The sequence below is a fragment of the Hermetia illucens genome, chromosome 5 (assembly GCF_905115235.1).
Source record: "Hermetia illucens chromosome 5, iHerIll2.2.curated.20191125, whole genome shotgun sequence".
In the NCBI taxonomy this organism is placed as follows: Eukaryota; Metazoa; Arthropoda; class Insecta; order Diptera; family Stratiomyidae; genus Hermetia; species Hermetia illucens.
The window spans coordinates 77927223-77943008 of NC_051853.1; the positions used below are offsets into that span (position 1 = coordinate 77927223).

General features: G+C 41.0%; 1 protein-coding gene across 5 annotated transcripts in view; it reads right to left on the reverse strand.

Annotated features, from left to right (window-relative positions):
- The window catches only part of LOC119657361 (otoferlin-like), a 375508-nt gene that overhangs the window by 118671 nt on the left and 241051 nt on the right, over positions 1 to 15786 (reverse strand). For all 5 annotated transcript variants that reach the window (XM_038064236.1, XM_038064235.1, XM_038064234.1 and 2 more), the window contains one exon: positions 9606 to 9664. In XM_038064236.1, coding sequence (XP_037920164.1) covers positions 9606 to 9664 — 59 coding nt within the window. The remainder of the gene's footprint in view (positions 1 to 9605; positions 9665 to 15786) is intronic.

Below are 15786 nucleotides of genomic sequence, written 5' to 3' on the forward strand. Positions count from 1 at the left end.
ATAATGATTGATGACCTGAAAAGCAAGGTGGGTTTTGATAACGCCTTGTTTGGGCATATGATGGGGAAACGCGGAATTAGCAACGATAATAAAAGTGAGGAGGTGGCTCTTTGCAGGTTCTGCTGCCGCACACATATTTTACGACAGTTGGATTTAACTAACCGCAAGGTACTTCTATTCAGATCGACCATACTGCGATTAGCAATAAATTTAGGAGCTGTCTCCCGGATGGGTGAAGAAGAGGGGTGTTGACATTGGCCCCGAACAGCAAATTTAGGATGTTACATCCTAACGCGCCATAGCCAGAAGCTGCTACAAACGGTAAAGATTTCGTTACCAAATATGGATGAAACGACTTTGTGTCTCGACGGTCCAAATGATATAAACTGTAATCTCCTTATTTATGACCATGACCAGCTTAAGAGGTGGAACGATCAATCCACCATGGTGCTCAATCGGAAAATATCCGGCGAACTTAACCTATTTCAGATGAGCTGGTTAATTACCGTAACCAGCAGATATGAACTGCCCCTCCAAAAGTGCGATAACCTATGAAGAAGAAGGTTACTGGGCTTAAAGGTGCGAAACTGTTCAACCTCTCTATGTGTAAATAATGAGAATTTAAAATATTTCCTATTTAGTCGAATAATAGTCAATATTCTGAAAAACCTGATTTGATTGCGACAATTTCAGGGGTACTTACAAGCTTTCTGTCGCCGCAGGTAATAGCTTGCACTTCGAATCATTATGAGGCAGTGTGCCGAGATTGGATTGCTGCTCTACCTACTTTCCATCAATTTCAAGAAAATAGCAGCGTAAATAGGAACTGTACTTAGAGTGGTCTACGCAGAAGATGTATTCCGTAGAAACTATTTCCTGTTATCAGAACATGTGTCGCATGTACATTGAAGTAAAATTGGTTTTAATAATGTGAGGAGGGTTCAATGGGCAATGCTATTTATCTTCAACTCTTAGGGGGAGCTACTATCCTTTGTGTTTTGTGAATGCTAATTTTTGGCAACAAAACCCCATACCGCTACGGTAGTTGGGCTCCTTGGAGCGGTCCCTGATACTTACATCCATGTCCTTCACTTAATCATGGTCCTTGGTCAAATAGCTCTGCATTTGAAAAATCAGTTAAGAGTAAATGATAAACAATGACAAAACCAAGGTTGTCAGTTTCACTTCCTATTTGTATTAATGAGGAAAATATCGAATTGCATCTAGGGTTGGAGAACCAACCGATAAATAAAGCCTATTTCAGCTCACAAAAACTACTCAACACGAAATGTCTCAACATAGGTTCAAGTGGATGGATTCTTAGCAAGAAAAATTGTGAACTTTTACCACATTAGAGAGAAATTTTTAATGTTTGGCCCTCCAAAGAATAAATGATTCTGTAACCTATATATTAGGGAAATATATGAGCGATACCACCACCGGCTGGTTGTGGATAAAATACGGTGGGATAGGGTGCAGTGTGTGTATGGGTAAGGATGAACCAGTCCGAAAAGCCTTTAAGACCCTTCCTCAGATGGAGCAATTGCTAAGCTAGCATGCCAAATAGTTTTTAGGGATATCAAATTGGTCGACCTCGGCGCAAAACCAGCATGTCTGGAGTTCTTTAGTTAGGCAGGCCTAGATCGAATACCAATTGTTGCGCTATTGATGGTGATGAAGCCCTCAATGAAGTTTCTTCTTGCAGTCTTTAATAACTGCATCCACAATTGTTACTTTTCGAATCCAGAAGAGAGCGAAGGTAATTGGGTTATATATATAAATTGATTGATCTTCAATTCAATACGGCGATTATTATATTGTTATGTGAGCGTGAAAATGAATACGCCAATCTCCTGTCGGTGATTTCGGGAGCATCGCAAGGATCCATTTCAAGGCCACCATTTTGCAATATATTCACGGCTCGCGTTTCGATCCCTGTTTTGTTTTGTTTGGTAGCTCTTGGCAAATACCACTATAGCTCGGGTATACCAAAATGCAAATTTATACTTTTTGGAGACAATCTAAATACAGTGGACCAGAACTAAATTGACTCTTCATAAAGCTGATTGAATTACTTGCGAGAGAATTCCTACATTTCGACAAAAAGCTGTCTGGAGTCCAGTAACAAAATAGGTCTATTGAACCAGAAATAGGAAGACGGGAACCTATTTAATGGCATAGACAATCCCATATCTCCCTGAAGACCGGAGCTTTCTTTTGTGGTTTTGTGAAATTTTGTATAAAAGAATATTTGGGTTTCTTGGGTTTTTGTTTTGTGGGAAGAATTAATTGGAATTCAATTTGGACATGATATTATATTAGTCATATTTCGCACAACTTATTTACGCGGCATTAGGGGGTGTTCTCATGTCACGCCATTTTTCGGAGTTTTTTTTTGTAATTTTAGAGTGAGAAAAGTATTTAATATTTTTCATTATGTTGATGATTGAATTACAAAAAAAAGTCATACTTGGTGAGTCTCTATGTGCAACTACGAAATCCCTCTTACATCACTTCCATGATAACAAGAAGAAATATTATAATATCGGTGATAAAATGTAACCCCGAAAAACTTTGCTTTGGACCTCAAATTCCTCTGCGATTTTATCTCGATGCAGCATGTGCTATTTGGCGCTATCATATATCTCAGCGGTTTGATGGTTGGGTGGGTATAGCGTCAACCTGGGTTCGCATCCCATCCGCCATCGGTGTATGCGTTCGTTTTATTTTTGTCTCGTTGCTGTGAGTTTATCACTCCCACCGCGTTAAGTGCGATGAGATTGAAACTGAAGTAGTTTCTACGGAATTCCGTTCCCGCGTAGAGAACGCCAGATACACTTCCTTTTACCATTGTCGAAGACCGTCTTGAAATGGATGAAATACAACGCGATTCACAAAGTGTTAGATCTGTGCAGTGCAGGAGGATCTAGCATGGAAACCAGCCCGTTTTCTGTCGACCAGGCTTCCGAGACGCTCACCGATGCATTCCAGGATTATCTTGGCTATTATCTTTGCGACGGCCTTGCTGCAAATACCCCTCCAATTTTCATCCTCAATAGGGCATTTTTTGGCATTTTAGCGATCATCCGTTTTTCCACTCTTTGCAAAAGATATCGGATTCCAAGATTTTCGTATAAGTGGAAGTAGGACATCTGCAGAATAATATAATAATCGGTGGCGCAACAATTTGCCTTGATCCAATATGGTCAAGGCCTTGAAGTGTGTTAGAGCACTTCATTCAAGACCGTAATGGTACACTACAGTACACTGTAGGAGGCAATGTGGTCAGCATTGCGCTGCAGAAACTGTTGATTAATATACCTGCAGAGAGATAGAATAATAGAAATTTGCTTTTGTACTCTATGAAGTCAAGTGGCAGTAGGTGCAAATTCTGTGTGGGATTGTATCTGACAGCTACCGCAAGGCACGCCCTCTTGACCTTGGAGTCGGTGGACCGGACCGATGAATAGAAGGCTCTATTGATGGCTGCGAGAATAAAATTTTGGCAATCAACGCCCTTAAACGGGGTAAAGTCGCTGGGGTTGACGGTCTCCGCGCAGAGATATTTATCGCTGCACCTGAAGTTACTGCAAATTTGCTGCTTCGACTTGTACGGAAATCTTGGAAACCACGAGAATCACGAATTTCGCTTTGCAATTTCTGCATTGTATTCTGGGGTAGTTAAATTAGCGATCAATCCAGTAAAAAAATTTGATTCTGAAAACCCCCCAAAGTAAAAAAAAAAATCAAAAATTTGACTGACGGTTTCGTCCAGGGCAGAGGCAACTCATCAGACGCTGCCTCACCTCTGCCCTGGGAGCAGCATGACCGAAAGTGCCAACAGGTGGAAAGACGCTCCCATTTATCATCGTAAAAACACGACAAGGTTGCGAGTTACATTGGACTGAAAACGCCAGTCGTTGTTGTCTAAGCTAGACTAAAGCTAGGTTGTTGTTTAGGATCTGCGGGATCCTAAGTCCCCATCCACTTGATGGTGGACCGGACTAAATGAGGAGCAACTTACTCCCTCGTTGTTTAGTCCATGGATCCCTAGTTTGGAGCGTAGCACCCCAAGCATTAAGAATCGAAAAAATCAAAAATTTGACTGACTGAGGGCAGAGGTGAGGCAGCGTCTGATGAGTTGCCTCTGCCCTGGACGAAACCGTCAGTCAAATTTTTGATTTTTTCGATTCTTAATGCTTGGGGTGCTACGCTCCAAACTAGGGATCCAAGGACTAAAAAACGAGGAAGTAAGTTGCTCCTCATCTAGTCCGGTCCACCATCAAGTGGATGGGGACTTAGGATCCCGCAGATCCTAAACAACCCCCAAAGTAGTTTCCCCCTTTAAGTCAGCCAGATTACTCACTTTAATGTGTAGAAAATTTGATTGCAACAGAAAAATTTGATCTAGTCTACCTTCAGTAATAATAAGAGGATTTCCATTCCACTGACCATGATGATGCTCTCCGTCGTCATACATAACTTCAATTGCATTGGGTACTGACAAATACTTAAGGAGAAGTTCTAGCGCATTTTAAAAATAAGCATATGGCTCCCATTTACTCCCTGGTAGGGTGTAGGCGTCAACACACCTACGCGCCATCGTTCGCGGTTATCTGAAATTCCCTTCAGCTCCTCCCACGACTTCCCGCGACGCTCGCACTCCTTCTCTACTGTTCTGCGCCCACTGCCCTTGAAGCGACCAATCGTCGGCCGTCTTGGGAGAATGGATTACACTGCATGGGGTAGTCAGTGATGCAATTGTCACCCCTCCTTAATATGTGACTAATCCACTGTCTCATCTGCCTTCCAGTCACAATGCTACCGCTGTTGAGGGTTTTTCGGATCCGTGGAATCGATTTTTTTTGCATCAATTGTATCTAGATATAGTTCAGAATATTTGGGCAGTGTAATTTTTCGATATTCTCAGTCGTTCGGAAACTACAATATTAAACAGATAACGTGTGTTAGGTTTATATCGATAGCCAAAAGAGCGAAAATTGAAGCCAACGTATTACACGTGCTTTTTAAAGAAACCGAAGGTTTATGGACCGCATATGGCAGATTTTAATTTTTAAATTAAGTAATTAATTTTGAAATTCGTTTTTCTTGAAACTGCATATTGAAAATCAGGTGCCACCACAGCCCAAACTCTATCTAATGAAATTCTTTGCAATTTTCATGACTAAAAACATATTTCTACGGTTCGCAAACCAGGATAATTGCGGATCCTTGGGTCGTTTTTCAAACATGAAAGAAGTCGGGAAAAATACAAATATTTACAAAAAAAGAAAAATTAACAAAGCACCAGAAATTTACCTTTCAGTATTTTTTAATAATCCTTGTTTACGAACCTCAAGTTAATATGCCGTTTGATTTTTTCTTTAAGATGAGCAGAGTGCCTAATAGCGTGACCTTCGAAAAACACTTTTTTTGTATTTTCTCAGACCGATGTCATCGTTTATTAATGAAATCGGTCTGAAAAATTGTTACGTTTGCTCACGGTATTAATAAATATATGGAAAAAAGTTCGGATTCGTATCTTTATTGAATTTTTGAAGAAAAATTAAAAAAAAAAAACGAAAATAAAACGACCATCACATGGAATGACCATGCGTCGGCCAATATCCAGTTCGGTACCACAGTCGGTAGAAAACACACTTCCTAGATACACAAATTGATCAACGCAGGTGCAGCGAAGATCTAAATCCCGCACACTGCTTTAAAATGATTCGTAGGGTGTTGATATGGTCAATGCAGGAGGATCCGAAGCAAAAACCAGCCTACTCTCGAGATGTTCATTGATGCGTTCCAGGATTATTTTAACTATTTCCTTTGCGACGGCAGGGAGTGTGCCCTTTTTTGGAATCTTACAAGATAATCCCCTTCTTCCACTCCCAGGGAAAGGTTTCGGATTCCCAAGATTTCCATACGAAAGGAAGTAGCAAATTTGCAGTAATTGAAGTTCCAATGATAAATAACTATGCGGTAAGACCGTCAAGTCAAGAAGTTTTACTTTGATTGAGTGCATTGATGGGCCGTATGATTTCTCTTCTGCTTGGAGGAACAGTCCGTATCCGTATATTACGGTGACTAGCCATTTTATCGACAATCATGGCGAAGTGTACTTCCCACCTCTGCCGTTGTTCGTCATCGTAGATGAGAAGTCGCATGTTGTCGTCTTTCACCATCGAAAGATTTCCGACCACATGCAAGCTCCTTCGTGATGCGTATCTGAAACCGTTGCGTTCTACGCCATCTTCCGCTTCCCTGACCAGCACAATAACAAACTTCTTTGGATTTCGCTCGGTATCGGAGTTCGAGCGCGTCACACAACACGATCAGTCGCAGCGGTCAGTAGAGCCTTTCGCATCTTCTTTCCGCCGATCCGCTTCCACGAATCCACAGTCAGCCAGATCTTATGACGCCACTTTGGGACGAGGTCGACGACCTACGCAGCACTCGAGAAAAGATCATTTTTGACAGCAGCCTAATGCTCTTGGTATTCTCAGGTGGGTTACTTAGTACATCTGCCGTCTGATCAACAGGATAGCTCTTTCACTGTCAGCTGGATCATGTAGGCCTTCGATGTAAAATTTGTGGCTTCACAGCTCGGCTAACCTGCGAGGCCGATGTTAGCGCCACTGTTGCTTCGTACATCCAACCTTCTCTATTACTATTTGCGAAGTGGCCGCTATGATTGCTAGTACGGTGTTGGTCAATTGAAAACTATCTGTCAGGCTCTGCGCTCGAATAACGTGATGAGACGATGAAAATCCACAATCCTCCAGCCATTGTCGTTACGGTCACCAAGATCGAGTTTACCAATCATATGTTTGAGCAAGGTGTTGTCCGTGTCCACCTCTTCATCCAGATTACCTATCACGAGCACAATGTTACCTTCCTGAAGCCTCCCCTGAACCGGCTGTAATTGCTCGTAAAAAAAATCTTTCTCCACTATATCGGAAGCCCCCGTTGGTGCATAACATTGTGTAATTGTGATGCTCCTTAACTTGGACCGGTACCTAACAGTTAGAAGTTCGTCAGAAACCATAGGTAGTCTGTCAAGAGGGCGCGTTTGCTACCTTTGGGCTTCCCTGAGAAGAAAAGCATCATGCCCCAAGAGAGAAGGGAGTACTCTCCAGAGTTCTATTATCTTAATTCGGTTAGGCCTAGAATGTCCAGTTTATGTCGTTGGAATTCCTGCTCAAGTTGAAGAAATCGAACATTGTGAGGACCCCCGCTACCGTCGTCAAGGAGCGTACGCATATTCCAGAAATCAATTATAGTAGTTCTTTGGCGTGAGATCAGTCCCCATCCGGGGCGTTGTTGACGTTTCGTAGCAACAAAGTTTCAAAATTTGAAAGTTGCTTGCCCGCAAATTTCTTTCCTTTTTAGTCAGCACTTATGACAAGCAGGAAAAGAAGCTTTGAGTGTATTTTTAAGCCTCGCCTCACGGGGCAATTTTCAAAGCGTAATTATATATTATTATTAACATAATTTGAGCGTGTCGATATACCAGTGTAGGAGGTATTTAGGCGTCATATGGGACGATTATCTTAATTTTTGTTCAGCTTTTTCCGTTGATTAAATTTGATTAAACTAAATGATGTCTTTGTAAAAAACTGTGTGCTGTTAATAAAAGTACTCTCATTTGATATCCATTTGATGGAAAAAACGTCCACACTCTACATGCGCTTGAGTCCATTGTTTCAATCTTTTCACAAAGCTTCTTGTCAATAGGTATTACCGTTTTGGAGAAAAGCGCGTGAGGCGGGCAGACAAACAATAAACCAATTTCACAAGGCTTTGTTCTCCAAACCTTAACATTTTTCACTGGTGCGTAGCAGCTTACTTGGAAAACGCGCCGATTGTGTTAAATTTTGGAAATATTGATAGCTCCTTCCTTTATTTTCCGCCGTCCACTCCTTTGTGGAAAATGGGGTATCCACACAGTCTTTCTGCTGTTATTATTTGAATCTCTCTACCCTACTTTCAATGAGATTGTGCTTCAGTTCCATTATCGTCACACTTAATGCTGTGCGAGTGATAATCTCACGCTAGCACGAAAAATTCAAGACGAACCAAAGTATGCATGGCGACTGAGATTCCAACCCAGGGCAACGGGATCAAGTGGCTAGCATTCTACCCCTTTAATCATCACGCTGTCGAACACCTTTGTTCACTTTTTGCAAATTTTCAGAAAGTTTCGGAGAGCTTTGTGTAGGAGGAATACGAAAGTGGTGTCTGCTGAGGGTAGTATTGTGCCACTGATATCATTTCTTCTCATGAAAGGTGACAAACTTATGCTTATTTGTCTAGAGGATACCGAGAAATTTAATGAACGATGACATAAAACACTTGGATTATTTAGATGGCATCTGCTTTCCTTCTCACCAAATCATCCTTAAATAACTCCGAATCTGGAAAAACAAACAAAAGAATTGGTTCTGACAATACCTTGCTCAGATATGTTTATGACAGAATTTTCGTGGATGCCCACAACCCTTAATGTCTCGCCATTGATGGCACAACTTCCCAGAATTGGTCAAAATTCAATTGGTTTTCGACTGCCGATAACATTTATGTCGGGTTACGGTCGCTACTCACAAAATTCCTTCCAACGTTTTATCTGGTTGAAAGACGGCAGCACAGTTTACGCCATTACGATATATCTTTTAAATTCTTCAACTTTCAACTCTAAACCTTTCCTTCACCTTTAAATAACCCGCACAGCCTCGAATAAAGAGAATTGTATTTGTTTTTCATGGGAAAACTTCCTCCATGATTTCATTATTTTATGATATCCCCCTAAGGTTTGGCTGCGGACACCGTGGTTAACGCTTGGAAATGGCTAAAAATAATCAAGGATAGGCATGGGGATTTGAGAGCCACACTACCTTTCACTTTATCAAAATTGAAAAAAAAACATTATTTATTTGAGTTGAGTAATATAATGGATGGTGTATACGGTATCTCCCTTTTAGTATACTCCAACGTGTTTTGTAATAGTATGTGGGCGGGGATGCGAGCGTAGATACGTGAAATGTTTTGTTCATAATTACCCACATTGGGCGCCAAAGAAAGTGTCCATCTCCATTGTTCATTTAGTTTTGTCATAGGAGCAATTTGTGCATTAAATAGTAATTCTTTTTTAATAGCTCCCGATGACAAAGCTGTGATAGGTGTTTCAAGGCTCATGGATGCAAAAATAACTTTCCCATAAGTTCATACGGGTTCCAATACAACTTGCCCTTTAATTCAGATAATAAAATTAATAACAAATTCAACATATTCAATAACGAAATTTCTCTGTCCTTGAGCGCTGTCAATAATTGATGTGCTTTCAGGTAATTAGGAAAACTCGATTGCCCAATTCACAACTCGCTCAGCCCGAAAGCACAAATAAGGGTATCTATAAAAAGGAGGCACATGTTAAAACACATGTTGGAGCAGTAGCGAGCCATTCTGCCTTTTCAGAGTGCTCGTTCGGGATGGGATGTTCCAGCTGCCTTTGGAACTCGATACGTAATACCCTTAGCAGCTACATGTGCTCGAATGAGTCGGGTTAGCTGACATTAACCCCATTTAATTGATGACCTTACCTGGTTCACGTCAATGGTATCTGAGGAAGAATTTAGCTCCGTTGTGGTGTGGGCTACCCCTGGAAAGAAAAAAAGTACAGTACATTATATGTTATTTTCTTAATGGATTTCGAGCACTTTTTTTCAAATCAACTTCTAGAGCCACGGTGAATACAGGAGACACGTTTCATAAAAATGCCATGAAAGCACAGCATATAGCAGCTGTGGGCGGAAGTTTAGGAGCATTTTTCATTGAAGCGTGTTGTAGAAAATATAAATGTTCGGTTTAAAATAACCTGGAAGTATGTTTATGATATCTTCCGCAAAAATAATAATGCATATGAAATAACCAACCCAAGTTTAGAGTAAAGCTACTGCTACTTCATGTTTTTCATAAAACCGCCGGATGGAAGTTTCCCATTGAACAAAAAGTGACTTCCTTCTCATAAATACCGAAAAAGATGACTTCCTTCGCATAAATAACGAAAAGGAAGACTTCCATCTCATAAATACCGAAAAGGATATGTGCTTTGTCGCTGACAAATAAAGTTTAACTTCAACTTTGATCCAAACTGGAAGAAAAACAAGGGGAGTATACTTAGTTAGGTAATGTCGCAATTCCTTCGGGAATAAATTACTCTTCCATTCTTGAAAAACTTTAGTTCGCCTAGCTCTGGAATGCAGTATCTGGGCCAAAAATAAAAGCCAACCAACATAGCCTGTTTCATTTTTCTATTTAATCAACTTGTTAGACAGTAGCAACTGCGTACAACATCTCGAAATATAACCCCATTTCATAAATATGTAACTCATTTATCTAAATGCATAAATGTAATTTTCTGCATGAAAAATATGTTTTCCCAAAAAGCAACATGATCTTTCGATGAGGGGAGCATTTACACCATGAAGGTGACATCTATAATATACAAATAAGGTAAATGTTCCAGTAAGTGTTTCTGCGATGATTGATACCCTAGCCGGATTCAGTAATGAATCAACAGAAACAGGTGTCGTTCATTCATTTTAATCGCTAATCGACCTCTTTAGACAATTCCAAAATTTATCATTTTCCCAGACTACGAACTCTGGAACAATACACGCTATTCATATGGAGTGGGGTATACTATCTATAGTCAAATAAACGTGATATAAGCATTAAGGACCCACATAAAACTAACAAGATGGCCTCTAGTATTTCTTTGAAGCTTTTGTGTCAAACAAAACGTTATTAAAATCAATTCAATGTTTATCTGCTCATCTGTCCATCCGTCTTGAAGAGGTGTAAATTTTCAAAAGACACTAACCTGGACAGCCAGTGCGTGGGATCTTACTACTACCTTACCTACTAAAAAGACCCTTGACTCCCCGTCTACTTTGTAGAGCCACCAATTAGGCTCATTTAGCTAGGACTCCTTCCGTCTACCCGCAACCGCGCCTTCCTCAACTCTTCCGCTTTTCGCCGTTTACTTTCGGTCGTTGCGATCATGGAGCTGATCGCATCCCAATCGCGGGTGAATTACCATTCTCCGAACATAATTTTCCGGTTATCGCATTTAAAGGAGAGTTCTCTCTAAGCTCTAAGAGATTATAATTGATCTCCCTATGTTTTCTCTCCCGCCATTCCCTGATGTTAGGGATCAACATGTGTGTCCCACAAACCTTGTTCGAGTGGACCTATCGATGTTGCCATCTAATTATATATCACTTCTTTTCGCCTCCGATAAAGAAGAGATGGACTTGATATTACATATGCTCGTCATCTCATCAGTGCCAATCGGCACCATTCCTGAGATGACAAACGCCGCATTATCTGAGACGATGCAAAAGGCAGCACACACCTTTAGGGCTGTTCTTCTGTAAACTACACTCAGTTTATTTGCGCTAGATAAGATATGCAGCGCTGATTTCCAAATTGAGACTGCATACAGCCTCCAAGTATGCCACGGACCTCATACGTTCGGTATAATTCTAGCCAGAACGTGCTGCTTAAAACTGAACTTTGCATCTACCATCACTCCCAAGTATTTGATGGCCGACTTGGAAGTGATGTTATGACCCCCAATTCTAGTGTGAGCGAAATTTATCTTCCTGCGCTTGGTGATAAGGACCGCTTCTGTCTTTTCCTCAACGAGTGGGCGGTTCTTCTGACTCAGTGCCAGACTAATCGAAGGCCGGCCAGTTCAGTAGTTGGGTCTTCTACTGGGGAATGTGCAGCTCCTCGGCATGGACGCGTCACATGCTTTAGAGATGAATTGAGTGACATAGAGAGCTTTTCCGTGGGCTGCCAGAATTAGTAGGTTGGTCCAGCCACACCTCTATGAAGGTCTATTCATCGAGTGCTTTTGCGGATCTGCCTGAAGTTCCTCTCGGCTTTAGGTATGTTGTTTGCCTACCGTTTGGCTGTTTCCTTAATTCAAAGGTGACCACTTGATGTTTGCTGTGGGTGTAGTCCTCGCTGACGCGCCAGCTCATATAACGCGTCAGTGCCAGGTTAACAGAAGTCAGGTCCACGGTTTAAGCAGATTCTCCCTGCCTAAAGGTACTGAGATTACCTTCGTTGGTTAGAACACTATCTAACTGGGCAAAAAATTCTAATAGATAGAATATAATGATCATGTCACGTGCATAAACTCAGACAAGGTCAGACGGGGTAGAACATATACGTACACCCCGCTTATTTTTGCCAACACAATGCCACTAGCCAACAGACTCATGGTTTATTGTATAGACTGCCTTCCGCAGGCCTATCAGTCGAATCTGTGACTCATACGCCTCGTAACCGTTCCTGTATAGTTCACTTACAACGGCAACATCCGTCTCAAACTCGTGGGTGGTCTGCTCAAATAAATCTTAAGCGACCTTGCAATAATTGATTTTTATTTGAATGAACCTGGTAGTCTCATTGTGGCCTTTTGAGTACTACTGTTGGCTTTCCTCAAACTTCCAGTTCATCCAACTGAAATTGCTTTTTCAATGTAGTGCAAATTTCTCCACTGGATGTTACTTCGTCGAAATCCTTGCACTGTAGATAGATCTCATGTTTTTGGGCCCGTGCCGCGACATTCTCTCCAACTGAGTTATTAACTTCGTTACGAAAACCATAAGTTTTGCCCAAACTGGATTTTTTCAGCTCAAACATGAGATCGTCGTCTTGGGTCCTTCGGATTTCGCTAACATTTTCGCCTAGATCTTTTTCGGTCAGAGTCAGCTTTGACTTTTTTCAGTATCTCTGCGAACGAGAGATTCTCCTTGCTGGAGATAACAATTCGCACCTTCGATTTCTTCTTCGTCTTTTTGTGAGTGACTTTGGTCCATCCACCATTTTCGATTATCCTAGGTTTCGCTTCGATTACCGACGATTGCGCTAAGGGCTCAGGCTGCCTCCTGTCTACACTTTTAGCTCCGTTTTTTGGAATTACTACTGTGTGCAGTGGTTGTCCTTGATGGACTCGGAAAGCTCAGCTATTTTTGCTCCAAACTGCATGAAGGGTGATTCTCCACGTCAGTGTTTTCTGTTTTCTATGAATTGTGACCGGATAACCCCTTTTTAAAAACTCGGTTACATATCAAGAGATATAAGTGACTCAATTTTCTGTCGAGTTTAAGGGGGCTCCCCATATATACGAAAGGGGGTGCAACATTTTGTTCACTAAATATGGCCGTGGGGTATCAAATGAACGATGCATCCACATGAAATCTAAAGTACTGAGGAAGAGAGTAAGTAGCTCTCGAAATACCTATCTACAAATTATAATAAGCCGATGGTCTTCAGGACGATGACATTCAAGTGGATGGTAGAAAACGATATATTTTCTGTGATTTGTGAATGATTTGAAGGAATGAACTTAACTATTTTTTTAACTGAAATAAATATTAAAGCTTTTACAATTTGCAAAAACATATGATATCTGTTTTATTTATATATGTGAAGGTAATCTAGACCTATAGAGCATTTTGAATATTTTGTTCCTTAAGCAAATTAATGAACGGGAAAAACACAATTTGGTAATGTAAACACAATTGTCGAGTTCAGTTTTAGGGAGTTTGGGGTTGGCTTTTTAGTTATTTTCACTAAAAGCAAGTTAATGTTTTCTTAAATATTTGAATAGCCTTTTTCTTATCACTAAAATAAAATCCATATATTATGTGAGAGTATCCACTTTCGGGTGATATTGACATTCATAGTTTTCAATTTTCAAAGAAGCAACAAATTTGAGGTATTATAACTTTGTTAGTAATAGTGCGATTTCCACCAAACTTGGAAAGATCATGCTCTATATTATAGCCTATATCACTGCAATTGGTACTAGGATGAACTTAACGGGGGTTTCCAACCAATTAAAAAAAATTGTAGTAATATACTATTATTAACTTTATTTAAACAGATATCGGCATGGAAGGTCTTTCGGAGCCCAGGCACCATATAGTGGCAGCCTCCTGTTTTTTTTTCAGATTTTTCGGTTGGGTAGTTTCTGGGAATGGCCCCCTTAAAGAAGTGATCACTTTCAACCCCCCGCGCTCCCCACCCTTCCAACGAAAGCCAAAACTAAGACCGGCTTTGAAAAGTACTAATCGAGACGCTTAATTTGATACCCCACATGACTAAATTTGATGAAAAAAAATTTTACACCCTCCTTTTGCATGTATGGGGACCCCCCCTTAAATTGGAGGTAAAAGGATGTAATTCACTATATGCGTGAGCGTTCACAGTTCCCACCTTTCTACCAAATTTGGTGTCAATCGCTATAACCATCTCCGAGAAAAATGCGTGTGACGGACAGACAGACAGTAAACCGATTTTAATAAGGTTTTGTGTTGTAGAAGGAGAAGCTACATAGTTTTATTTTATCTATGGATGTATTTTGCCATTTCCATATCCGCTCAAATAAAGTTACAGCATATCTCCATATTTTAGAAATCTGTCCGGAAACACACCGATTCAAACCAAATTTGGTGGACATATGGGAACTATGAAATCCCACGAGAATTCTCATACGTGCAAGCGGGGGAAGTAAATTTTTTCACTGATTATAGTTATGTGGGGTATCAAAGGAGCGGTCTCGATTAGTACTTTCTGAAAGTTTTGACATACACTTGCAAAATGCGTTTCAGAAAATACCCAAAATCTGAAAAAAAAAATCAACGTAATGGGCGTATATTAGATCTAGCCCTCAAAATACTTCCCGTTTCGATATCCCCTCAAATACACATCATCATCATCATCCACGTTACAACATCCGGTATCCAGTCTAGGACTACCTTAGTAAGCAATTCCAGACTTTTCGGGCTGGATCATCCTCATCCGTACGGATTGAGTGACCTGCCCACTGTAACCTAATGAGCCGGATTTTATCAACAACCTGACAGCCATGGTATCACTCATAGATTTCGTCGTTATGCAGACTACGGAATCGTCCATCCTCATGTTGGGGGCCAAAACTTCTTCGGAGGATTCTTCTTTCGAACGCGGCCAAGAGTTCGCAATTCTTCTTGCTAAGAACTCAAGTCTCCGAGGAATACATAACCAACCAACAACCGCACGTGGATTTCATTATCGTAGCTTTTATCGGTTGTGCTTTTCGACCCAACTTAAGAGAAATTTTCAACGGTCTCAAAGTTGTAGTCTCCAATCTTTATTCTTCCCGTTCAGCCCGTTCAGTTGTCGGTTGGTTGGTTTTTGGTTCTGACGTTGCCACCATATATATTTGTTTTGCCTTCATTGATGTGCAGACCAAGATCTCGCGTCGCCTGGTCGATCTGGATGAAGGCAGTTTGTACGTCTCGCGTCGTTCTCCCATAATGTCGATATCGTCAGCATAAGCCAGTAGTTGGGTGGACTTAAAGACGATCGTACCTCTTGCATTTACCTTAGCATCACGGAACACTTTCTCGAGGGCCAGGCTTAAGAGGACGCATGATAGGGCATCCCCTTGTCTTAGATCATTGTTGATGTCGAATGGTATCGAGAGTGATTCTCCTGCTTTTAACTGGCCTCGCACATTGGTTAGGATTAGCGTAGTCAGTCTTATCAATTTCGTCGGGATACCGATCTCTTATAGCCGTTTACAGGTTTACCCTTGCTTTGCGATCATAGGCGGCTTTAAAGTAGATGAAAAGATTGTGCAACTGCTGCCCATTTTCCAACAGTTTTTCCATCGCTTGCCGCAGATAAAAAATCTGACCTGAGCGGAGAATATCTTAC